The sequence below is a fragment of the Nesoenas mayeri genome (genome assembly GCF_963082525.1).
Source record: "Nesoenas mayeri genome assembly, chromosome: 16".
In the NCBI taxonomy this organism is placed as follows: domain Eukaryota; kingdom Metazoa; phylum Chordata; class Aves; order Columbiformes; family Columbidae; genus Nesoenas; species Nesoenas mayeri.
The window spans coordinates 9,973,521-9,999,273 of NC_137562.1; the positions used below are offsets into that span (position 1 = coordinate 9,973,521).

The 25,753-nt window shown below is 54.8% G+C and overlaps 1 protein-coding gene across 3 annotated transcripts; it reads left to right on the top strand.

Moving 5' to 3' along the window:
* Positions 1 to 989: 989 nt before the first annotated feature.
* On the top strand, positions 990 to 22,585 carry ZNF512B (zinc finger protein 512B; the record flags this gene model as incomplete). 3 transcript variants are annotated; one of them, XM_080354623.1, is made up of 16 exons in its annotated part: positions 990 to 1,110; positions 2,591 to 2,670; positions 3,450 to 3,578; positions 3,861 to 4,033; positions 4,198 to 4,451; positions 5,207 to 5,278; positions 6,537 to 6,671; positions 8,037 to 8,161; positions 10,390 to 10,482; positions 11,305 to 11,403; positions 12,076 to 12,369; positions 12,901 to 13,092; positions 17,636 to 17,737; positions 18,752 to 18,814; positions 20,981 to 21,079; positions 21,786 to 22,585. In XM_080354623.1, the coding sequence occupies 16 exons, from the start codon at positions 990 to 992 to the stop codon at positions 22,077 to 22,079; spliced, it is 2,325 nt and encodes a 774-aa protein (XP_080210749.1). In that variant the 3' UTR covers positions 22,080 to 22,585. The 3 variants fall into 3 exon arrangements, with proteins under 3 accessions (XP_080210749.1, XP_080210751.1, XP_080210750.1); XM_080354625.1 differs by lacking the exon at positions 11,305 to 11,403; XM_080354624.1 differs by lacking the exon at positions 10,390 to 10,482.
* Between the last annotated feature and the right edge of the window lie 3,168 nt (positions 22,586 to 25,753).

The window sequence follows — 25,753 nt, forward strand, 5'->3', positions numbered from 1 at the left end:
GCGGCCTCCACTGTCCCTCTGGGCATGGGGACAGGTGGGATGAGTCTGGATGCTCAGGGCATCCACTGTTGAGTTAAACAGTGCCAAATGTGATCCCGTGGAAGGAACTGGGAGCAACAAGTCAAATCTGTGTTTTAAAAAACACCTGTGTGTGAGAGAGAAGTATTGAGCAAAGGTGAAGAAGGCACCGGTTGGCGCATCCCTTGGTCACGCTGCCGGTGTCTGGTTGAGCAGCATCATGTCATGACCAAGGTCTCGAGGCCATGGTGGCCCAGGGGATTCCCCCCAGGGGGTTGATGCTCTTGTTGGGAGGTTTCAGAACTCCTTTCCCCGGCATCTCCTGACGCAGCTCCTGTCTTGGGATGTGTCTTTGCTGTCCAGATGGGAAGAAGGTCCTTGAACCCAGGCTGGGAATAGCCCAATGTGTCCTGGCACCACCGAATGAGGGGTGTCCTGCTGCCGCTTCTGTGGGGAGCGAGACTGGCCCTTCGGTGATAATTCCTGATGTTCATTATTTATAGAGAAGCCAAATTGAATTATTAATACGGAAAATTCAGATAACATTAACAATTCTCAGTTTATAACAGTTTCCCATTAATAAGGAAAATTGGAAATTTATCACTACATCTGTTCATTAAAACTCACTTTTTTTTTCCTTTTGGTGTCCTAAAGCTGAGAAATAAACGAAGAGGAAAAGCCATTTATTCGCTACTTCTCTGGGCAAAGTCAAGCCATAATTTTTAATAAAATCTTTGCCGTTATATATGGAGGGGAAACCAGCCTATAACGAAAGCAGCTTTTCACCCATGTCTATGGCGTTGCTTGACTGTAGAACAAATACTCAGGAACACGTCCCATTATTCTCTTTGTGGGAAGCTGCATGATAGTTTTCCGATTTTACCCTATCCCCAGAGCTCTCCTTGCTTTCAGCATGTGTTTCTCCTGGCTCCGAGGAGAGAATTTTAACGCCTCCCCTGCTTCTTTCAGAGATGGCGGATCCCTATACCTGTAAAGGTGGAAGGAAAACTGCCGGCTCCAACAAGCCCGCTGCCAGCAAAGAAAGCAGGACGGAGACGAGGATAAACCCACCCACAGAGCTGCCCAAGCTAGGTAAGGAACGGGGCTTTTCTTTCCGTGGAGGTGGATGGGGTGGAAAGGACAAGCTCAGGGATTGGGGGACGGCTGCCAAAACACGGGGGTGCGAGTGCATCTGGTCTCGGTGAGCCTTGGCTCCGTGTTTTGAGCCCAAAAAGCCCCAGAACCTTGAAGCTACAGAGAGCCGGTGCCTGGGAGCGGGAGGGGACGGATGGAAACGATCTCTCCCTTCCGAGGGGCGTGCGTCTGGCTTAATGAGATGGGTGTCTCACCGCCTATTTATTGTGTTGGTAGCTAAGTGGTACATCAAAGGCTGGAAAGGTTTAAATGAGTTCAGACCATCTGCTGCTTCCCATGTCGCTGCCCCCGGGATGGAGCCTTGTGAGTGTACAAGCCCCAGGGGACTCACTTGCTAAGGGCTGTCACACTGATGGATAGCTGATTTCTCTATCCGGGAACCTCCAGGCACAAGGAGATTTTTCTCCTGTCTGCTTATGCCGAGCAGGTCGCCCTTGTGAGCCCCGACAGCCTTTCATTGAGAGCCCTGGGTGCTGCAGAGTGCCCCAGAGATGCGCCTCAGAGCAGGCACCCAGAATTGGCGGCTTGGCAGGGAAACCCCTATGCCCCAAGTGCTTCCCAAATGTTGCTCTTCCCTTGAGGCAGCTGAAGCCATAATTGCTAACAGAGGGGGAAAGTTATTGCTGAGGGGAATGAACTCCAGCTGTCCACAGTGTGGACGTACCTGAGTTCGGGAGAGTGCTTTTCCCTGCGCCACATCTTATTGGCACCTGTAAAAGTAGAAAAGCCCTTTTTTTCAGCCCTTCCTTTTCGTTTAGGTGGACTGAAAGTGATGGAGTGAAGGGCACTCTGTGATGAAGATATTTTGTTGCTCTCCCTGGGAAAGTGCTGGAGGTAGAAACATCGTTGGGGTGAATTAGGTTTGGTGTGGACTGGGGAGACAGGGACTGCTCGTGCAGTGGCTTTGCTGGCTTCCCTTCAGTGCAGCAGCCTGGTTGGCACAGGGAGCATCCTTCCCAAGTCTGGTCTTGGTCCAGAGAAGCCTTGTGTCCATCAGCAACCCATCCCTGTTTGTAAAGAGCTCACTGTGCAAAGGGGCTGAGGGCTTTCTGTGCTTGACAGCCTGCCCAGGGCCCAGCGTCCTGACCTAGACACAGATTTCTTTTGCTAAGTAGCGTAGTTGTTGAAGGATTTCTTCCAACCCGAACAGAAGGATGGTTTTCCAAAGCAAGCCCAGCTGTGCTGCAACTGCTTGGTGTAAATGAAAGGAGAGGGGCTGGCAAACCTCAGGAGAAGCAGCTGTCTCTGGTGCGGGCATCTGTGGGTTGAATTGCAGGGAGTTGGCTTTGCCTTCCGAAGGGGATTCTTCTCCTCATGCAGAGCTAGGGAGCCGGCTGGGCAGCAGCGTTGGTGGCATGGCAGCTCCTCCGGCATGGCTGGCTGGACAGCAGGTGACATGCGCTGTGTCTGTTTGCAGGAAATGCAACCAGTGACAAAACTGAAGGCAGGAAGAAAGGAAGACCCAAGGCTGAGAACCAGGCGCTGAAAGACATTCCTGTAAGACCCCACGCGCTCTGATCCTGGTGCTGTCCCTGCCTTGCTCCCTCTGATGTGCCCTCTGCATATTGCTACACCGTGCGCTCCAGCCAGCCCTGCTCCAGGGTTAAACCTGCCTTCCCGGTGGTTTAATCATCAGAGCAACCTTGTCTTGGATTCAGCGAGATATTGGCCCTGAATCCCCTCCGTGTCAGCAGCCAAAAGCCTGGTGGGGAACCATACTCACCTTCCAGCCTCCCCTTCTCAGGGCTATTCCCAGATGAGCTGGATTCTCTCGCAGCCACATCAGGTTTGGCTAATGATCCGGCAGCCCCAGCGAGGGGGTGATTTATTTCCCGCAGAGTTGTGCAGTTTAATTCCAACACAGTAGCGTGGACGACACACAGAGCAGTTTGTCATGAGAACGTGGACGGGGGCGATTTACTGACTAGATGAAATGTGGGGTGGTTAAATCACTCGGGTGACTTCTGGCCTGATTTATTCCCCACCCTGGCCAGGAGCATACGTGTGCTCTGGGAGGCATGGCAAGGTAAATTCTCAGGAGGAATCATTAGCCTGTAGAGCCTGAAGCGTCTGTTCCAGCAGCTCTTGCTGGAGCGAGCACTGCTGCACTGAAACACAGCCCGGGGGTCCACTTTGCAGCTGTGTGGTGGGATGGGGTGGACAGGAATGATCGGAGGTCCCACGTGGTCCCCCTGGTCCCTTCGGGATGCATTGGCGCACACCTGGGCATGCGATGCTCTTTGCTCAGCTTTGTCTCCTGTCTCTTCTGTTCCCAGCTGCCCCTGATGAACCAGTGGAAGGACGAATTCAAAGCCCACTCCAGGGTGAAATGTCCCAATTCAGGTTGCTGGCTGGAGTTCCCCAGCATTTATGGCTTGAAGTACCACTATCAGCGCTGCCAAGGGGTAAGGAGACCAGGGTCAACCTCCTCTAGAGTCTTAAGCACCAGGAAAAATGTGAAATTAGAATGGAGAGGGCATAGGTGGGCCAGGGACATTTTATGAAGTGCTTATGAGAGGGACTGGGGTTCCTCCAGCTCAGTGTGAGCTCTGGCCTGGGAAGATCATGGACCATTGGTAGCTGTTTGGAGGGCAGAAGGGTATTAGACACGATTTGTGTTTATGAAGAAGCCTGTCCCTTTTGTGGTCTAACACCCATGCCCACTTGTCTCTCCCTGCTCCGCTCAGGGTGCAATCTCAGAGAAGCTGACCTATTCGTGTTCGTACTGTGAAGCCGCCTTCACCTCCAAAACCCAGCTAGAAAAGCATCGGCTCTGGAATCACTTGGACCGGCCAGTGCCAACCAGCAAAGCAGAAAACAAAGTGCCGAAGGCCATTGGGAAGAGCAGCGGCAAGAAAAGGTACCAGGCTGTGGCTGGGCCATGGGGTGGCTGTGTAGGGATGGCTGGGAGAAGGGGAACATGCCTGCCCCCATTCCCAGGACCTGGGCTGGTGAGGGGGAAGAGGTGTCAGGACGTTTGTCTAACAACCCCTCATTAAACAAGCCCTCTGTGCTTTGCCCTAGAGCTGCTGAGAGTTCAGCTTGCCCCACCATCCATCCCAAACAGGCAAAGACGGAAAAAACCGTGGCCCGGGACCATGCCGAGAACGGCGAGTGCCTGACAGAGAGCCGGGAGAGCAAAGAGTTCCAGATCGCAGCGGCTGAGGCGATGGCAGCCGCCACCCCCACAGCCAAGTCCTCGAGCGGCAAGGACATGGCGCAGCAGGGGGGCAGCCAGGCCTCGCTGCAGGAGGAAGACCCTGAGAGGATGAAGCACAGTAAGATTAGAGCCCAGGACTACGCTGGTTCGGGAGCATGGAGAGGGGTGTCCCATGGGAAGGGAAGGGGCTTGCTCCAGCCAACACCTGTGCGAGTGTCTCTTGGAATATATCCAAGCCTTGTTTCAACATCCTGATAATTTGTCCACCATGTGCTTGCAGCAGTGAGTTCCACTGAGAGTTAAAAACTCCCGGTTAAACACTTATTTCTTTAGGAACGATAGGGTTGAAAATGGATGGAATTCCTGGCAGCGTAGCAAGCTGCATCTGTCCTCACTGAGTGTGGCAGTTTAAACCAGGGTGGTTTTAACCAGGGTTAAACCCTGACAAACCCCTTTTTGTGCAGTTTTGGGGCAGGGTTGGGAGGCTCACTCTGTGTGTCACCCCCACGGGGCCGGCAGGCAGGGCCATGATTGTCCCCATCACGGCGTGGCTTTGCACTGCTTGCAGCTCCACAGGGAGCCAGCACCAGCCACCTGGGCTGGGGAAACCTCGTGACTTTTGGGGCTAGACAGAGCCACAACTTCTACCCATTGAATTAACCCTGGATACCATTATTTCTCCTGTTTTTTCTTGAGTGGGAAGCAGCGTCCTGTTACTGTTCGGTGGGGTGGCTGCTTCATGCAACAGCTCCTGTATTTCACAGTGGTAAAGGCCTCCTTGGGATGATCTCCCTTGCCCTGGGATTACTGAAGCCCCTCGACAGTACAGTTATTTGACCAAATCTCTCTCTCTGTTTCTCTCTTTTGAGTCAGGAAGGAAACAGAAAACTCCTAAGAAGTTTACAGGGGAGCAGCCGTCCATATCGGGGACATTTGGACTGAAAGGTAATACGGGGCTGACGCTGATCAGCTGTAGGGTTGTAGCTTCTCCCTGGGATGTTTTAGGGAAGCCCCTTCCCCAAAAGCTCTCCCTGTGGTGGAGATAGATGCCTCAGAGCCTGAGGATGTCACACAGGAGGAGCTGGTGCCTTTGAGCATAGGAGGGTTTTAAAGGGAATGAAAGGCAGCAGGAGAGCTGGCACCGGTACAACCCTGTCTGCTCTGCTCAGAAGCCTGTTGCTGGGAAATGAGGGAAGAAAAGAAAGGACTCAGGAATGTCCAGCCCATACCACAAGAGTAACGAGGTGCTGACACAAGCGAGACATGAGAAACGTCTCGTCATCATCCCACCGTGTGGGGATGTCACAGTATTTCCAATTGCGTTGAGAAGGATTTCTGCTGCGTAGAAAGGCCAGGTGACGCACCCATCCCTCAGACTGGTCGCCCACATTTAGCAAAATGAGTTCCAGGGGGAAGAGATGTGTTACTGGGATGTTTTACTGAGAGGAAGCTCAGGAGTTGGCTGCTTCAGGCTGACAAAGCAAGAGCAAGCGGGCCTGTGGTTGCGTTCCATAAATACACTCGGAAAGGAGGGAGGAGACCTGGGGCATCCCTGGCACGAGAGCTGGATTCAGACTGGCTATGAAATGTGTTAAGTCAGGGAAATAAAAAGCAGGTTTCCAGGCACTGCAGGAGGCAGCACCTTCCGGTACAAGAAGGACTCAGGGGAGAGGCATTAATGGCTTTGAAGAAATTAAACACTTACTGAAGAGCGGGCTGGATGTGTTCTCTGCGGTTGCTTGTCCCCTGGCTCCTGGGAAGCTGGAGGTTGTTTCCCTTCCCCACAGAGGCACTGTCATAGACTGAAATGTCTGCTGGGGATTCCTCCAGAACATCACTTTTATATCCTGAATTTGCTGTTCCAGTCCCCCTTTTCAGTTTCATGCAGAATGTCCTTTTGCCTCCCCCCCAGCTTGTCTTCCACATAATCTGCCTTACTGGAAGCATCCAGCCCTGCTTTGTCGTGGTGTTTCTGTAGTTCATAAACTGTCTGGGCTGGGGGAAGAGATTTTGTGTGTAAAACACCACAAGCTGCTATGTTATTGCTTGTCATAATTATGGACCTGGTCCTACACATAAAACCTTGGCAAGACCTACAGCCAACTCAGTGTCCCTGGGTTACAGCTAGAGATTTTTTTATCTGATAAATGCAAGTTGGTCTGATGGTATTAAAGTATTGAATAAAAGTCTCCTGTCCCTCCAGGTCTCGTCAAAGCAGAGGACAAGGCAAAAGCCCATCGAGCTAAGAAGCTGGAGGCAAACACCAACACGGAGGAGCTGAAAAAGAAACCTCTGGGAGCTGGTGTGAAGAAAGAAACGGTTGTGCATCTGCCAGCAGGTGAGGCTGGTACAGGCAGAGTGCAGGTAGAGTGCAGGTAGCGGCTCTGGGTACAGCTCAGCTGCTCACCAGCTCAATCTTGGGCTCTACTCCAAGCTAGCACAGTCCCCACCTTCACCCCGTGGTCCCCACCTTCACATCATGTCCCCACCTTCACCCATAGCTTGTGGTCCACACACCCCCCTGAGCCCAGGGTGAGTTTTCTAGCAGATTTGCAAGCAGAAACAGCATAAAATCCGAGCACACAGCTCCTGCCCTTCCAAGGTTGTAGCCCAGATGTGGGAATGGCCACTGCTCCTATAACATTGGTGCAGCCACAAATGACATCCCAAAAGCATTTCTCTACCCTCGCTTCCCTGCCAGGACAGGCCGCTGTGAGTGTTGGCAGTCGATAGCTAAATCCTGATTCCGCTTGGCTTCACTGTGACCACAATTCGGGTCAGCGACTGGGATGATGGCATTTTTCTAACATCGTCTCCATGAATGGCACCGGTGCGTAACTCTGGGCATGATTATGTCCTCCCCAAGCTGCCGAGGTGCAGCCTACGCCCCAGTGCAGGGTGCTGGGAGCTGTGACAGCAGGAGGAATGCAGGATGTGCGAGATAAACACAGCTGCAATGCCCTGCACTGACTGCAAATTCAAATAAATGACTCTCTGATCTCACAGCCAGGCAAAAGCATCCAAATAAACAGAGTTGGTGGGTTTTATTCAGACTGGGCTTCCCTTGCTGGAAGACCAGTGCTGTTCTGCTGAGAACATGGTGTGAGCTCTGGACCTGAGAGCAGGTTTTGACCCCACGTATCTCTTATTTTGGGTGTTTTTTTAAAGCGGTCACAGCCATTCAAATAAACAGATGCCTGGGAGCCAGCACGCCCCTTACTGCCTCTGTGTCTGTTGGGAAGAGGAGTGCCAGGAAAGCTTTCCAGGCATACGTCTGGATGGAGCCGAGACGCTCACCTTTGTTTCACTCCCGCTAATTGTTTTGTTTGGCAGGGGGAAGTTATTGCACGCAGGGCAAGATGAGGTGGCTGAGGGCATCATCATGTTTTAACTCCGAGTGTGCAGGATCCAGCAGGGTTGGAAAGATGAACCTTTTCCCCATGAAATGCCAGCAGGTCGGATAACTCTACATGAAGTGGCCCAGTGACCTGGTTTGCTCAAGCAGCAGCAGGAGCGGTGGGGCAGGCAGAGCTGCAAGTGCTGCATCGTTTGTTTCTTTTTTTAACATCAGGACTTTTCCCCACTTCAGTGCTTTTCAACGTAGCAAATCAAGGAGTACGACAGGGCCATTCTCTGCCGAGCAGCCCGCGCAGGCTGTGGTCTCTACACCAAGGTATAACGCCTCTCTCCTCTCCCTTGCCAGCAAACCCTGAGGACCAGTGGCAGCGGGAGATCAGTGAGAAGGGAGAAGTCTCCTGCCCAACCTGCAGCGTTATCAGCAGGAAAACTGTTGTGGGGCTCAAAAAGCATATGGACGTCTGCCAGAAGGTATGGGCTTGTCTTATTCAGTCATGTACGTTGGATTTTGGTGCCTAATACCCCACAATTATGAATCCCTTTGTGGTCTGGGCCACTTCCCCCAGTGTCTCCAGCAGTCTTGAGCATTTCTAGTAGCTAAACAAATAGTTTTAAAGCTGAAGAGATTGTTGGGGTCATCTCTAATCTGGGCTCCTCCGGAGTCCTGGCTGTGGGGTTTCACTGTGTGCTGTCCTTTGCATCAGGCCAGATAAATTGTGGTTAATGAGAGCACGTCTCGGAGAGACACCGAGCTTGGATGTGCTTGGGCAGGCTGGCAGGATGCAGGAGTTCAGTAATGTGCAGTGAAAAATTATCTCTCTGCCACACTGCCATCCATCAGAGCATGGGATTACGTTGCCATCCGTCACCTGGCACGGTGTGGAGCCGTCGCCACAGAAAGCCAACACGGCATCAATCCCTCCTGCTTTGAAAATATGTGGCTTGGCTTTAATTCCACATTCATTTTCTGTAAATGCCTCCTTAGCTTTTGCCTCACTATTTATACAGTGGTGGGAAGCTACTCTCCCTTTCAAACCCCATTCTACATCAATGCCGGGCAGAATCCTGCCTCCCCTGCCATCCTCCTGGCTCAAAGGATCTCGGCCATTGCTGCTCATCTCCTGTGTTCTGGAGCATCTCCCAGGCCAGGCTGGCTCCATGTGGGCTGCACAACCTGCTGAGTGGGATTCTCCAGGCCTGTCTTTCTCACTAGAAACAGACCGGTGGATGTTCAGCAGAGGAATCAGGACTCCAGCCCTAGGAGTTGGTGTCTTGTCAACCTTTTCGCATGAGGCACAGTCCTTGCTTTGCAGCATCCTTGCCAGAGCAGCCTGTGACCAGAGGGGACAGTCCCCAGCTCTGGGGGTGTGACCACAGGTCTAGCTCTCAGCAGTTCATCTCCCAGATGAACTTCTAGTGTGTTTAGCAAGACTGTGCTGCTACAGGCACAGAGTTTCCCCACCAGAAGTGACCCTGGGGCGCAGACACCCTCTCAGCTTGGTCTCTGCTTTAATGACTGAAGTACTTCTTAGCTGGACAATGAGAAAAGAGTATGCAGGCTCGTGAAACTCTTGTGAAACAAGGGAAATTGGTTTCTCTGCTCCTTGCTTGTCCCTGGGCAGTCTACTGTGTTTCATTCAGTTGGGGAAAGGAAATAAGGGATGGGGATGGATGCAATGTGCCTGAGGCACAAGGAGATGAGGGTTGGTGTATCTTCCCAGCCTCCCAGGTTAGGGCTTTTTGGAGTATGGACATGACATGTTCTTCAGTGTTAACCAGAGGAGGAAACCCCAAATTGGCATCTGATGAGTCAAGGAGCCTTAAGCATCCACCGTGTTAGGATCAAGCACTTGGGTCTGGAACAAGATCAACTGATGTGAGCACAGGTACCAGTGAGTCACTCCCAGCTGGCTGCAGTAAATTTATTCCTCATTTCTCCAGAGCTCCAGGATGAGGAGGGATTTGCAGCTCCATCTTCATTTCCTCTTCAGCTTCTAGTCCAGATTTGACAGAAGGGGGGAAGTGGTGAAGGTGGAGCAGGAATGGCCACGGCCATCCAGGCACCAGCTCCCTGTGGAGACACCCTGTCTCTTGGTGCCCAGAGAGTTCACCTCAGTCAATAAGTTCTCGTACCTGCCCTAGCAAAAGTCATGGTCTGTTTACTCACGTTGCCAGTTCCCTTGTGTGCATTTAATGCATCTCCCCAGTTGCTCAGGAGGCCAAGTTGGGTCAAACAACAGAGCAACATGAGGCGGGAAGTATTCTGCTGTGATTGTGTCCAGCAGTGTCTTAATGTCAAACAGCCCAGGCACTCAGAAAGCGTTTTGTACACCAGCATCTGCCGTAGTTAATAGGGCTGCAGAGCACAGTACGCTAACAGATTGGTAGATCAAAGCTGCTTCTCCTTTCTAACCGTTTAACAGGAAGACTAAGACACGAGGTCCAGATGTTTCCAGCCAGTGGGGCTTTAAATCTATACCCAAATCGGAATATTATCCAAAAGTAGAGGCATGTGGGTTTGATAACAATATCCAGGACAACAGAGAGAAAGCTCAGAGCTGCAGGCCGGGGTTGGGATGGGGACAGGGACGCTGCAGTGCCTGCTGGGTCCCACCGCTGGGTCCTGGAGCAGCAGCAGCCCCTGGGAAAATGAATGGTGAACTGTGGCCTCCGTGGTGATTTCCCTCTAATTCCCTCAGCTGCAGGACGCCTTGAAGTGTCAGCACTGCAAAAAGCAGTTCAAGTCCAAAGCTGGGCTGAATTACCACACCATGGCTGAACACGTCAGCAAGGTAAGAGAGCTGGGCTGCTCTTGTCCCACGCCTGCTTTCTCAATGCAGAAGATGAAGCAATCGTTTTCTTTGTAAAGGAGGGATTCACAACACTGTCTTTGCAGCATTTCACATACTGCTCAGTCAGGCGTAGCCTTCCCCCTTCCCTGCCCTGCAAAGCTCTTCCTTCCCAGGCAGCTGGACAGGCTCACGTTGATCATGGGGAACAGAGGACTGGAAAAATAAAACAAGATTTCAAGTGCTACAACAAAGGAAGATTTAGTGAGGTGGATTTTGAGTGGCAAAGCTCTGCCTCCAAAACTGTGCTCACAAATCCGGGACTGGTGGGTTCTGCCTTGCATGAATCTCAAAATCTTGTCTCTATCTCTCCACCATACATGTGAGGAGTAGCCACAAAATTTATCATGAGTAAAATCTGGCAGGCACCAATTTAGATGCTATTCTTAAAAATCCAGTCCCACACATGTCCAAGATACCAGGGCAGGGCATAACTGCATTTCTACATGTCCCATGCTTACCAGTTGTGACTTGTTCTATACCTGTTCATTAATCTCCTACTCTTCAGTCTGGCTGGTGAATCCTCCATCCAGGAGCTGCTCCTGGCTTTACCGGCTGGGCCTTTGGATGCAAACACAGGAAAGGCACGAGCAGATCTGACACATAATGGCGAAGGCATTGGCATGTGGGAAAGCGGTGGGAAATCCAGCTCTCCTAAAGAGAGGTTCCCCCCAGCAAAGGGCAGAGCTTCACCAGCCACTGCTGCCATAGAGGACATGAGTAAATGGTTGACTCTGGTCGCTTCTGTTACTTCCTTGTTTCAAGCCTGTTCCTGTGGAAACCACTGGACTTGGTGAACAGGAGGAGCGGGAAAGGCTGAGGAAAGTGCTAAAGCAGATGGGAAAACTGAAATGCCCCAATGAGGTACGAGAACAATTCCTATTCCTCACTCTATGGGAAGGTAGAAGGAGCAAGTCCCAATGCAGAGGGGGACACGTGCTCTCCAGGCATCCCATGGCATATTCTCGACCTTTCCGCCCTAGCTCAGCCATCTCAGTCCCCGTCCCCATCCCCATCCCCGTGGTCCCATGTGCCCAGTGATGGGCCATCCTACAGGAGGGTGGACACAGGACTGGGCACGGCCAGCGCTGTCCTGAGCACAGTGCGAAACTAAACTAAACGGCACCAAAAAACAGCCATGAGCCGGTGGCAGACAAGTCATGAACAGGTAACAGCGGCGTGTGGCAGAGGTTTGTCCCCATGGATGCTTTGCTCTCCATGCAAGCAGTGCCTCCCCACCACCCTCCCCTCCCACTGCCCACCGTGTGTCTGTGTGGGGGGCTCTGTCCGTGTGTCAGAGTGGGTAGTGCTGGGGACAGGGGCTGCTCCCCCCATCCCTCCATGGCCCTGTCACACTTGTGCACAGTTCTTCGGGGGAGCGATCACCCGACAGTCCCCATCGCTCAGAGGGGACAGGTTAGCGGAGGGGGCTCCTCAGGATGTGCTGCTCCCCGGAGCAATGTCACCCACCCATTTCAACGGGGGCACACCAAACCGCAGTCCTCCTCCACCCTCCCCTTCCCTCCATCTCCGCAGGGCTGCGTGGCCAACTTCTCCAGCCTGATGGGCTACCAATACCACCAGAAGCGCTGCGGGAAGCAGCTCCCCGAGGCTGACAAGCCCGTCTTCAGCTGTCCACACTGCGGCAAGAAGTACAAATCCAAGGCCGGCCACGACTACCACGTGCGGTCAGAACATGCGGCCCCGGTGAGCCCCCCGGCCACCCCTGCAGCCCCAGGAGCAGGGCCGCCCCCCCCCGGCAGTGACTGCAGAGCTACAGAGCCGGTGGGCAGGACAGAGCCGAGCAAGGCAGGTGCAGACATCGGACCGGTGTTATTTGCTCCCTCTCATCACACTTGTGTTATACGATGTGGTGCTGGGGGTGGGATGGGCTGCAGCCTGCAGCCCCCTCTGGAAAGTGCGGAGCTGCATTTGTGCGGTCGGCAGTGTTCTCCTTGCTAGTGCCTGTGGGTCTGTGCTCCAGCCCACCCCGCATCCGTGCTCTGCACAGAAAAACAACATTGCTCAGGCTGCTCGCCAGTGCTGGGGTGGCAGGATCCATCCCTGGGGAGCATCCTTTTCTGTTCCGTTGAGCCATACTGACAGTGCATCTGACGCTAATCACTCCATAACTCTAAAAAGCAGAGGCGTTTATACGTGGGGGAGCACAGAAGAATGCACTCTGTGTAATGAACCGCTCTCTGCAGGGCTGGGGAACCCGGGGGTGCTCCCTTGTTCCCCTACTTGGGGACACAAAGCAGATGTGCAAACACAGAACTCAAACCCCAGCATCCCTGTCCTTGGATGGAGAGCTCAAGTCTCCCTCCTCATCACGCCTTTCTAACTCTGTCTTTCTTGCAGCCTCCGGAGGAGCCAGAGGTGAAGCCGGAGCCTGGCCCTGTAGAAGATTTTGAAAGGACCCCGAGTGGCCGCATCCGTCGGACGTCGGCCCAAGTGGCCGTTTTCCACCTTCAGGAGATAGCGGAGGACGAACTGGCCAAGGACTGGACCAAGCGGAGGATGAAGGACGACCTGGTGCCTGAAACAAAGCGGGTGAGAAGCTTTTATTTCTCCTTTTTTTTTTTGATTACAAAATTTTTATTTCCCCAGTGTGTGGTAGTGGTGGTTTCCAGATGACTTCAGCTGCAGTGCGTTTATAATGTAAAAAACGTCAAGCCCAAAGTAGCTGTTTCATTTCAAATACCGTGGGAGGAGAGGTGTGGTGCTCTCTTCTCCCCGCTCCCGCCTCAGCTCTTGCATTCCTCTGTTCTCTTTGAATCGCTCCCCTTACTCGTGACTTTGGGTGTTTTCTGTTTGATTTGAGGGAGCAGCCAGGGCTCCCAGGTGTGAACAAGGGACCCACATCCAACCTAATGTACAAAAGCAGCGTAAAGGTCTCAGCCACTGGCATAGCTGATCCATGAAATACTGCTTGTAGTGGTGTTGGAGACATTTCTTCTGTTCACAGTCTAATTGTTTAAGTTTAATTGAGCCCTATAGTGGTGCTAAGAAACCGAGAGAATTGCTGCGAGCTTGGCAGGAACATGTTTGCATTGGAGATGAGCAGGGGGGAGTTGGACCGGCTCCCACGTGGCAAAACAAGGCTCTCGGTCTGAAGGACGGGGACCTCGGGCTGCTGTCCCCGGCTGTGCGGGCCGTGTGTCACAGGGGGATTTTTTTGGGGGGAGGAGGAGGTCAGTGCAGTGGGCGAATGGAGCTGTAGCTGCGGGTGCGTCTTGCGGTGACTGTCACGTTCCCTTGACAACACTCTCAAATATAGTCTGCTCAGTCTATGATGTTTTTTTCTTGATGAGCGGTGCTGGTGGGAGGCAGGTTCTTCCCGGGGAGGCTGCTGGGAGCTGCTGACTCTACTCGCCTTGCGTCACTCAGGGCTGGTCAGTGTTGACAAGTTGCTTCAGTTCAGGGTGTGGAAAAACCTCCAGACTGCAAGTACCCAGTTTGAACCCATTACAGCCCCAAAAAAGCCCTTTCCTCAGACCCGGCTGCAGCTGCATTCCAGGACAGGTCCAGTTCCAGCCCCAGGCAGTGCGGGAGGCTCGGAGGAGCACACAGTGTCTCCATGTCCCCATGTGTGGTGGCCGTCCCTCTGAGGGACCTGACAACCTGGAGCAGCAGAAGGATGAACTCCAGAGAACCATGACCGGGACGGTGAGACCGGTGATTCCCAGAAGAGCGGCAGAGAGGTGAGGTGTTGGCAACAGATCGCGGCTGCTCCGCAGCGGCTCTGCAAGACCTGGGGATTCCCGGTGTCCAGCAGGGACAGACGCTTCCCAGCTCCCGTCTGTGACCAGTGACAGCTGGGGGCACCCAGACCTGCTGCAGCACAGGACCCACTTGTTTCCAAGCTCTCCAGTTGCCCACCACAGCCCCACCACTCAACATGGACTTCAAGGGAGTTGATGAAGAAATCCACCCCTCCTCTCCATCACTTCCCCACAAGCAGCTCCTCAGCAAGCCCATAGGACACGGGGCTGCACGGCCCCGCACAGCCCTATCCTACCCTCAGGGCCACGTGGCAGCCGGTCCCAGCCAGAGAGGGACGTTGGAGTCAGATCTCGTTGGTGGCCCGCGGTGGGACGCCTTTGCTTTTCCCCAAGAGGATGGATTCCTTCGCACCAAAGCAATGGCATTAGAATAAACGATTGCTGCGCGATCCTAGGCCTTCATTCTGCGCTTAACCAAATCCAGCATTTCTAAATATACACTGGAGTCTTATTTTCTCGCTCCGATCTTTATTTGCCTCTGGATAAGCTGAAACAGATGGGGTGTTTCACAACGGCCGCTTGCTGGGGATGTCAGATGGGATAGGGCACACCCCTGCTGCTTTTCTGGGAAAAATCCCCTTTCCAGAAGCTCTCTGAAGATGATGCTGATGCTCTGACATTCCTCTGGCCATCGCCAGCCTGTGAGCAGGAGCGAGAAGCCCGTAAGTTTCCAGCTTGGCAGTGGGCTCTAGGGTTAAGGGGATGATGCCCTTAGCCCTTTTGGAGGCTAGACTGAGGAAAACAGCCTCCTTGAGCAGAGGGAGAGGTGTGTGAGAGGTGAGAGGAGAGAAAACATCATGGAAATCCCACAGTTTCATGGTGCAGTGCTTTTCCTGTAGAGCTTGAGGTGATGGAGCTTGTTCCAAGGTGCTGCTGGAGGGCTCCTGCATCCCAGTTGGTCGCTATGCTGCGCAGTGAGGGGGGCAGAGCACTTTTGTGGGGTGTGGGAGCCCACCCCTCACTCCCCACAGCTCGGGGTTGGAGTGTTACAGCCCCCCTGAGGCTGAACATCGCATCGGAGCCTGGGGGTCCAAAGCTGAGGGCTGCCCTAGGCTGGGCATAAAGGAGAAAAGAAAACCCCATCCTGGAGCCAGGATAAATTCCAAAGCAGAAGAGCCTGGCTTGGTTTGTCCCCCCGAAACAATGGCCCTGCAATCCGTGCAGGAGCCGCGCTGAGCCCCGCGGACTCGTGTCACCAATGGGCCGATCAGGATCGCAGCTTCGCTGCACACCCGGCGGGACTTGCTCTGTCCCTCCTCGTGTTGCCGGGCAGGGCCCTGTCCCCGCAGCCCCTGGCTGTGTTTTGGCTTCACCTCCCGGCCGGCATCAGCCGCGGTTCCGATGGGGCGATGGCGGAGCAGCGCTGGGGACCTCGATGGGGCTTCCAGGGCAGCTCGTTGGCCGGGGCCAAGGCAGCACGCATGGTTCCGATTTACCGTGATATATTTTGGGGAAGGGGAGAGCTGTCTAGGGAGCAGAGAGGATTGAAATATGAAAGTTAATTAAATAAAACTGCCAGTCAAAGAAAACAAGCCTTCCCATCCCAGCATCCTTCGACTGTTCAGAAGAGATGGGCTGCGGCCAAAACCCAGTTGTAGTCGTTTAATGATCTGGCCATAAAGATTTTCACTTACAGGCTGTTTGAGGAAAATAAATGGAAAAAAATAAAATAAAATATTCCATGCCTGGGGCTGTCTCTTAATAGAGACATAAAGATGACTTTGACATTCCCAGAACCACAGCACGCTGGGCAGACATGGGGTTTGTGTGTTATTGTGCAGGGATGGAGGGATGTTTCTCTGGAGTGGGAAGCCGGAGCAGCAGAGTCCCCATCTCTGAACATCCCCCCCCGTCTCCTCCCTAGGGACACGCTGAGCGAGATGTTGTTGCTTGGGCTGCATGCAGTTACCATTAACGTTCGCTCATGCATGAGGTTGATTGGTTTTTAATTAAGGAGGCCGTTTGGCATCCCTGGCTCTCAGTATCAATGAGAAAAAGGAACTCCTGTGTTCTGCCCCGGAGGTGGCACTGCCTTCCCCGGGCTGGATGCACCATCCCAGAGCTTCAAAGGGCTCCGCTGGCATCTCCGCCGGCCGCCGAGCACAACAAATAGCTGCACGCTGGGGCTCAGGGGATTTTTCACATCCGTCTGTACCAGTGCTGGCAGTGCTGTTTTGCAAGGCCCTTTGCCCCTCGCGCGGAGCCCGGGCTCCCGTCTCCTCCGGCCATGGGGGCCACGGGGGCTGGTGGATCTCTTAAATTTGGGTGGAAATGAACCGTTGCTGTCTGAGCCCTCAGTGGGAGCTCCCCTTTGCAGGGGGGGTTTGTGGGAGCCGGACAAAGACAAATCCATGGCTTTGTCAGCATGTTCAGGAAAAGTCACAGCTGGAAAAGAAACCGAGCCAGCCGCTTCCCCGCCGTGTCGGAACCACCAGCTCCGGGTTCTGGGGGCATGTTTCGAAATCAGGACTTCGTTTTACACCTCTCTGCATTCTCCCTGGCCAGCGCAGATGCATCGATGCTCAGGGGTGCCCACGAAAAGCAGCACGTGTTGGGGTACCCGTGCCTGTACTGTGCCCTGTGCTCAGGGCAGGTCTGGGGCTTGGGACCCAAAGAACATCCACGGGTCCCAGCAGAGCTCACTGGATCGGGCTGGTAGTTGTGCTGAGGTGGTCGTGGGCAGAGCAGCCGCGCATCCCCTGTGGGGGGTGACAGGCAGGGACAGGTAGGGCCGGGGGGGACAGAGATGCTGCAGCCACTTTTGCTTGTGCTGAACATGCAGAAATGGAGTTGGGCAGGCTGAGCCGCTATGCTAAACCTCAAAGTTGCTAATAAAGTGGTAATTAAAAGCACTTGGAAGGAGCAGCCCTGCCAGGAGGAGAGGCAGAGACACAAGAGCATTTCATTGTTCAGCGGGTTGTGCCCGCTCGCGGTGGACGGCAGCCACGGAGCCTCTTGGCATCCATTCCCTCTGCCCAACGTCCCGGGTCGTATGTTCTCCTGGTTATGAAACGTGGCAGAAGGGCCACGGTGACGTGATGCACTGAAAACACCGGGTCCAGGCCTTGCCGTGCCATGGGGCACAGTCCCCTCTCCTGATTGCCAGTGCATCCTGCTGTTACCTCCCAGTGGCACAGCAGCAGGAACAGCCACGTCCTCACTGTGCCATGCCCGGGGGAGGTGGCATCTCCAGGAGAAGCCTCCCAACTAGTTTTCAGCTCCGATTCACTTCTCCGGGGTGTATGGGACGAGACCCACCAAGGCCCCAACTGGTGTGTGCTGCTCTGCTAATCGTCTTCTATTGTTTGCAGCTCAATTACACCCGACCAGGGCTTCCAAAGCTCAATCCGAGGCTGCTGGAAAACTGGAAGAACGAAGTGAAGGAGAAGGGCCACATCAACTGTCCCAACAACGTAAGCACTGTCTCTGTTTTTCTTCGGGACTACTGGTCTCAGTCTGCAGGAGGAGAGGGGAGTTTTTGGGGCAGAAATCCCCCCAAACCAGGTTCTTGTGCCCAGGACAAAGCCGGCAGTGCTGTTCAGACCCTCGTTTCACCTCCTCTCCCTGGGGTTGCTGCCATGCCTGGTTAAAGCGTGTCCCACCTTTGGGACCCTCCTGCTGTGCTCAAGCCACCAGGCTTGGGGACTGGGCCCCCTTCTCCCCAGGTGCCCTCGGGCTGACAGTTCAGCATTGCCCACTTCGGGCTCAGGAGCTGCTTTTGGGAACCTCCTGAGATCCAGACGCAGCAAAGGCTGCGCGCCCTGTGCTCCAGAACCTTTTTGTGCAGAGAATATGCTTTTCCCAGTGTAAAGCTGGGTCTGGTTTTAAGCCGTTCTTTTTAAAGCCCTGGGACAGGCAGAGACCTCGGGGATGTGGTGTGTGCGCTTCATCTCGCTGTAAAACAGCCTTGGCCCGAGCTGGCGGGAGGTGAACTCCACCCTCGCGCTGGGCCCTTGATTTATGGTCTGAGACAAAGCCTTGCTGATGGGAGTCTTGAGCGGGCTGTTAGCCCGAGGCCAGGGCAGACGGGCTGGCTAATTAATGTCATATACAGGCACTTTGAAAAGACATTGCTCAGAAACTGGCCATGCCGCTGCCCGGGTGATTTCTCTTCTCTGTGAAGCATCTGCTGTGGCTCCAAGAACTCCTGTAACCCAGCGGGACCTCCCGACTCCTCACAAATGTACATTTTCCACCGAGACATTGAGGGGAGACGTTTTTCAGCCCGTTGCAGAGGGAGGTGGCCACATGACTCCCATTAGCGCTAATAGGAAACGTGTGACCGGAGCCGTCGGCGGCTCGCAGAGCATTAACCTCATGCTGCTTTGCCGGGACCGGTGGCCTTGCTGACACAACGGGCTCCTGGCCCCAGCATGGATGAAGAGGAGGGGGGATCGTGGCAAACCCTGCTTTGTTTCTTCCCACAGTGCTGTGAAGCCATTTACTCCAGCGTCTCGGGGTTGAAAGCTCACCTGGCCAACTGCAACAAGGTAGGTCCCTCCTTTTACAGCCTTCAGCTCCAAGGTGGGGTTGGGTTTTGGTTTTCTCTCCTCCCTGGATTGTTGGGAAGCGACAGGCCAAGGGACAATAGCATGGGTTAAAGGATCATGACACCGGGAGGAATGGCAGAGCCATCAAGTTGTCACCGCTCAGCCCGTTGTCACACCGTCACGGTCTGGCCGCTCTCCTCCAGCACCGTTCTCTTGGGCAGGACCAAACCCACAGCCGTGGGCAGCCGAAGGCAGAGGGGTCGAGCTGGGCAAATGTGACGTTGCGGATTTAGCGACCACCTCAGCCTTGGAGGAAAGGTCATGCACGCCAAGGGCCCAGACCTCTCACACACCATGTGCCTCAGGGACGGGGACAGAGGGACAGCAGGATCGAGTCTTCCTGCTCCGCATCCTCCCATCTTGGCATCCCCGTCCTCCAGCAGCCCCTACCCAGCTTGGCCTCTGCATGTTTACAAGCCCTTGGCTACTGAGTGTGGCCAGCGCCTCGCACACAGCTGCTTCAAGCCAGGAGATGGACGTTGGAGGCTGAACGTTCCCCCAGGCAGATGGGGATGCAGAACCTTCCTCCATCGATCTGGGCAGCGCAGCAGCTTCCTCAGCCCGAGGGATGCTGGTGCGGAGCTCCTGGGGCCGGAGCTGGGGCTGGAAGAGGCGGCCGGTCCGTGCAGAGACCCGCGCCCTCTCAGCAGAGCAGCGCTGCCGGCTGAGCGAGCCCCGGTGGCCCTCGGCTGCCACAGGGGAGGGATCGGGAGCTCAGCGTAGGTCCCTCAGTTGGAACCGAGTAAGAGCTGGGAAAGCTTTATACCCTGAAACATTTCCAGCTGCAGCTTCCATTGAATGGAGCTTCCAGGAGGCAGCTCCAATACATACCCCGTGGTTATTAAAAACACAAACTCTCGCGCTCCTCCAACATGAGCTGGAACATCAGCCGCTAATGAGATCATTTAGAAAATGTGCTGCAGAGATCCGGCAGAAGAAGCTGGGTTTATGCAGGATAAAAGTGCAGACACAGGAGACAAGGGCAGTTCCTTCGCTAGCCTGCAGCACCGTCTCCCAGAGAAAATGGAGCTGTTTTCTGGCTGGTGTTGTGCACAGAAAACAGCTGGGGGTTTGCACAAGTGTTTTCTTTAACTGTAGAGCTGCACCCTCAGGTCCAGCGAGTCCAGTGTAGTATTGGGGTCAGTAATGGGGGAATTTGCTGCTTCACATACCCCCCACGCTGCCATGAGCAGGACTCTCACTCGTAGAGAGGGTTTAATTTCGCAATGGATATGTGTCACCAAACAGGCCATAAATCACACAGCCCCTCCAGAGCTGGCCTGTGATATCTGCTGTAAAATCCTGCAGAACTGATGGAAATACATCAATACACCAAGCTTTACTGAGAGCAGAGGATGCTCCCAGGCAGCCCCCCATCCTCAGCGGGGATTGATGCACCAAGATGGTTTGTGCATGGGGATTTCTGAAGCCACATCCTGCCTGTCCCCACAGCGAGCGACCTGTCTAATGACTTACAGCACGGAGCCAGCTATGGAGAAATTCCCAGGGAGCAGATCTATCGCCTGGAGGGGCCCATCCATAAACCCTTCATCAGTAGAGAGCACGTTATCTCCCGTGGGCCGTGAACTGCGGCAGAGCCGGGACATCAGTCATCCCCACAAGGGCCCTGGTGACAGAAATCCAGCAGTCGCTGCGTCTCTTTGACAGCATAAAAGGAAAATTAGGTGAATCTGTTGGACATAAATTAGCTGGCAGTTCAGTCCCAGGAGGTCACAGATCTGCTGACAGTGAGGAAATGGGCAATCGGCCCCATCAGCCTCCCGCACCCTCAGGGACACACACGGTGTCAGTGGTAACGAAACAGCCAGTGTTGGGGACGCGCAGGCAGCAAAGCCTGTCACTTGCTGCCCTCCCAGCTCGTGGGACCCTTTGATGCTGCAGCGGCACAGGTCAGAATTCAGAGTGGAAGATGTGGTTGTGAGCTCCCGGCCTGGGACCAAGGGCTGGCAGACGTCTGGTGGTTTAGAAATGAGCATTCATTTTTGGATGCTTCAAGCATCAACCTCCCTTCACAGGGGGGAAGCAGGGTGGAGGGAGCAGTTTTGGCTCTGCTGGAGGCTGCAGGAGGATGCTCTTATCTTGCAGGGGGACCACTCGGTGGGCAAGTACCGCTGCCTCCTGTGCCAGAAGGAGTTCAGCTCCGAAAGCGGCGTCAAGTACCACATCATCAAGGCTCACTCAGAGGTAAGGACACGGCTGGGCTGGTCCAGGCTGGTTCCTGCTCCAGTGTGCCCGTCCTGGGGCTGTGAGGAGCGGCTGAGGGACCTGGGCGGTTCAGCTGGGGAACAGGAGCTGAGGGGAGACCTTCTGATCTCTGAACTGCCTGAAAGGAGCTTGGAGCCAGGGGGGTCGGGCTCTGCTCCCCAGGAACAAGCACCAGGAGCAGAGGAAACAGCCTCAAGTTGCACCAGGGGAGGTTGAGGTTGGACCTTGGGAACAATTTCTTCCTCAAAGGGCTGTTGAGCATTGGAACAGGCTGCCCAGGGCAGTGCTGGAGTCACCAGCCCTGGAGGGGCTGAACAGACGCAGAGATGAGGTTCTCAGGGACATGGGTAGTGCCAGGGGTGGGGGAGCGGTTGGAGTCCATGATCTTAAAGGTTGTTTTCAACTAAAACGATTCTATGATTCTATGGTACATCTGTCTGCCGAGAGCAGAGCACAGAGCTCCCAGCAGCATCAGCAATGCTGTGACACCCTGGGAGCGACCTCCCTGTCCCTCTTTGGGTCCCCAACACTGGCACTGGCAGCTTCTCAGTTTGACCAGTTTGTCCTTGGGAAGGTGATGCTGACGGGCGTGGGGCAGTCCAGGCTGGGGCATGGGTTGTGTGTGTTGGTGTCAGTGCCCGGCCCCAGGATGGTCACTAACCCCGATGTCACCCCACGGACACAGAACTGGTTCCGAACCTCCGCAGAGGCCAGCCGGAAAAAGAAAAGCAGGGAACAGCTTTCTTCCAGCAAAGAGGAGAAAAACAAAAGCACAAGCGGGAAGAAAAGAGGGAGGAAACCCAAGGAGAGGCCTCCAGAAGTGTCCCTGAAGGGCAGAGAGAGCGTGGCCGCAAAGACTAATCACAAGAAAACGCTCGAGCACTGGGAAAGCTCCCGAGGCAGCGCCGACGGGGACGAGCTTGTCCCCAAGCCCCCGAGCCAGCGGAAGGGGGGAGCCAGCAAGATGCCCGAGAAATGAGCAGCTCAGAGACTCGTCTCCGAGGATTCGTTTACAGCCCAGGGTAACAGGGTGGGGGTCTCTCCCAGTTTTCTGTCCCCACCCCGTCCCATCTCTCCCCCTCCACCCTCCACTCACCCCCTTTTTACAAAAAAAACAAAAAAAAAGGAAAAAAAAGAGACAGAAAATACCAATTAATTAACCACTTTAAACAAGTCACGGACCTTGTTTCACACTGGAAAACAAACAGGATCGAGCAAGCTGGGCCATTCTCCACCCCCTGCCCATGTACATACCCCCTGCCCGCCCGCCCCAACCCGTGACTCCCCTTGTCCCTCCCTGCGCCGAACTGGGGACGCTTGAGCAAAAGAAAAGTGCAATAGCAGTGGGACCCCCTCGGATGGGGCCTCCCTGCCCCCTGGCAGCACCCGGCGGGTCCAGCGCCCGCGTCCCTGCGCCCGGGGAGACGGTTCCAAAGATGTTGGAGGGGGACGGCGAAGGGGGTCTGGTTGTGTTTTCCCCGCAGTCTTGGGCGGAGAGGGGCAATATTTTGGCTCTGTGGTGGTTGTGGCCGTGGTTTGTCTGGCAGTGTGAGGGACGAGCAAGGAACGGGGCTGGGGGCGGCTGCGAGAGCGGGGGCGGGAGCTGGGAGCACCCCTGGAAGTCAATGCGAGAGGTGGGGGGGTCAGGTTGGAGGTTTAACAGAAAGTTGTGGGAATGCCGAGAGGGCCAGGAGCATCGCGGTGACACCGCGGGGTGACAGGGGAGCTGTGCCCTGCTGCTCGGGTTGGCTTTGCAAACATAGCTGGATGCGATGGCAGCACCTCATGGCAGCACCGTGGTGGCATCCTCATGATGGCATCACAGTGATGGCAGCGCCGTGGTGGCATCATCATGGTGGCATCACGGTGATGGCAGCGCCATGGTGGCATCACTGTGATGGCAGCACCGTGGTGGCATCATCATGATGGCATCACAGTGATGGCAGCACTGTGGTGGCGTCATCATGGTGTTGTGGCTGCAGTGGCAGTGCCGGGGTCAGGGTGAGCAGGCAGCCATGGCGCTGGCAGAAGGGGCAATTCAGGGTCCCTGTCGCGCTCCATCCCAACGGTGCCAGTTGTCCAGGAAGGACAAATGAGGTTTCAGTCCCCCAGCTATGGGAGAGGACAGCGGAGCAGCATCAAGTGACAATCACAGTCCTGCTTTTGGGCACGTTGTACCCGCTTTGTCCCTCCAGGCTGGGACCCCCACATGCACCCAAGGCCCCGGCCGTCGTCCTGGGGATGGGACCCCCTGCTGTGCCAGCCCTTCCTTGTTCCCCTTCCCTGTTTTCTCTCCGTGTCTGTACTAAATCCATCCTCACACCTCGCTCCGGCCGGAGGGAACCATCCCCGGACCGGGATGCGTCCCCAGACAAAAACCAGGCTACCTCGGTCCTTGGGAAACAGGCACATTTTTTCTCAGTAACGGAAAAACGTAATTTGATTTCTTTTTCCCCTGTGCAGAGCTGAGAAGGTGGCATCGAGGGGGCGAGGAGAAGCTTCTGCTTTTACTTTAGTCGATTAAAACCTCAGCCCTCGGTTTCCTTCACTGCTCTTCACCCGCCAGAGGCTCAGTATCGTTTCCCTGCTCCGAGGAGCCGCTCACTGATAATTAACATCGTTGCCCACGGGCAGGTCGTTACGGTGCAGGGGGGTACGGCCATGGCTGAAGCTGGGGCAGCTTCTCGGTGGGAGCCAATGCTGTGGCCACCACCCGCATCACCCGCGAGCAGGACACGTGTCTGTGGGCAAGGGAACCTGCCCGAGTGCTGCAATTAATGAGAAAGCTTAATTAGCCACTGCAGCTCAGCCCGTTTGCCGCTTGCACTTCATCCAATCTTTGTTTTGATGGTGCTGGGGGTACTGGTGCTGCCTCCCCATCAGGAACCATGGGACCCACGCTCCCCAAGCTGTCTCGGTCTTTGTCACAATGGGGACATGGGGACACCGTCAGGGGTCAGGAAAGGGGGAACAGGCAGAGCTGGGGACCTGGTGCAGGGTTTGGCACTGAAATCTCTGCGAAGGGGCAGAGGGAGCCGCTGGATCCCAAAATCTCACCCCACCGTGGGGGAAAGGCCTTGGCAAAGCTCCCGGCCTAGGGAGGGGGGACCCAGGTGGCCCTGGCTGCTCGTTTGGATGTTAATTGGCTTCTCATTGATTAAATTAACAGGCGGCTCTGTGTGGGGGTGAGCGTCGGTGCAGGAGCTTGGCCGGGAGCTGCTCGGGGAGGGGAGACCTGTGGAAGGGCAGTTTTGGGGGGTCTGGGTTGAACCCCGTCCTGCTGCCTCGGTAACGAATGTTCCCAAATGAGCGAGGGGCTGGAGCAGGGACAGCCGTGGTGGCCTCGCGGGGGTGACACCGTCCCAGAGGGGACTCTGAGGATGGTCTGGGGTCTCGGGGCAGGCGATGGGCTCAGGGTGGGGGGGATGGCGGTCCCAGTGCTGGGACTGTCCCTGTCACCCGCACCGCTGGAAGAGCTCATGACGGCAGCGCCTCCGCATCCTGTCCCCTTCTGTCCCCTCACCCCCGGGGTTTGGAGACACTCGCGTCCGGCAGTGCGGGCAGGAGCTCCCCACGGTGACCGCGGTGTGCTGGTGAGGTTGGCTGTGCTGCGCTGGCTGTCACCGTCACTGTCACGGCCACTGTCACCGATGGAGCTGCCCCATCCCAGAGCGTCACCCACGAACGTTGGGAGCGTTTTGTTCTTTTCTTTCTCTCCTGGTGCCACCCATCCCACGGCATATCTGAATGTTTCTCGTCAATGCCAGTTATTAGTGCATAAGTGTATTTTGGGGAAAAAAAGAAAACGGAAAAAAAAATTTAAAAAAAAAGAATTTTCAATTTATCACTTGTAACCATATATATAAATATATAAATATATATATTAAAAAGTGTTTATTTGCAAAAAATAAAATTGTTTTAACAGTAAACTATCTTATAATAAACTCCCGATTTGTGACGATCTGTTCTTTTTGTTAATCATTGACAAATCCTCAGTTGGAGAGTACTGTAACAGCAGCTCTGAACAGCCGAGCGCCGCGGAGGGGTAACTCGATGTACTGTATGTATTGAAAACAGCTGTATCGAATAAATGTTTATTGATTTTTTATTATTACTACGAACATCGTTACTTTGCGGTGCGGCGGGAGGGTGGGATGCGGGACGGGCCCCGTTTGTCCATCCTCCCTTGTGGAAGGCTGGTGGGGGCTGAGGAAACATCCCGGGGGGGACCCGGCTTTGTGCTGGGGATGGAGCTCGTGAGCTTCCCCCCAAAACCGAGGTGGGGGCCAGGGTAAGAACCCCCAGTGCCCACAGCCCAGTGTCCCCATCCTGCAGCAAAAATCCCCCACATTTGCCTGTCTCTCCAGTGTCTCCCAGCACCAGGGGCCACGTCCAGCTCAGGACCTTCCCCTGGGGGCTCTGCAGGACACCCCCGGCCACCCCAGCGTGGGAATAAATCCACTGCTGCTTCCTGATGTGTTTTTTGGCAGGGAACCCAAACAAGCAGCAGATTTATCCGCTTGACCATTAACTCTGCGTTTCCGCACGAGCGGCTCGGCTCCCCAGGCTGTGATGGGGACCCTGGGAGCGGTGCCTGTCCCTGCCCCTCAAATGTGGCACCACAAACGTCAACCCAGGGGACGCCGAGTGAGA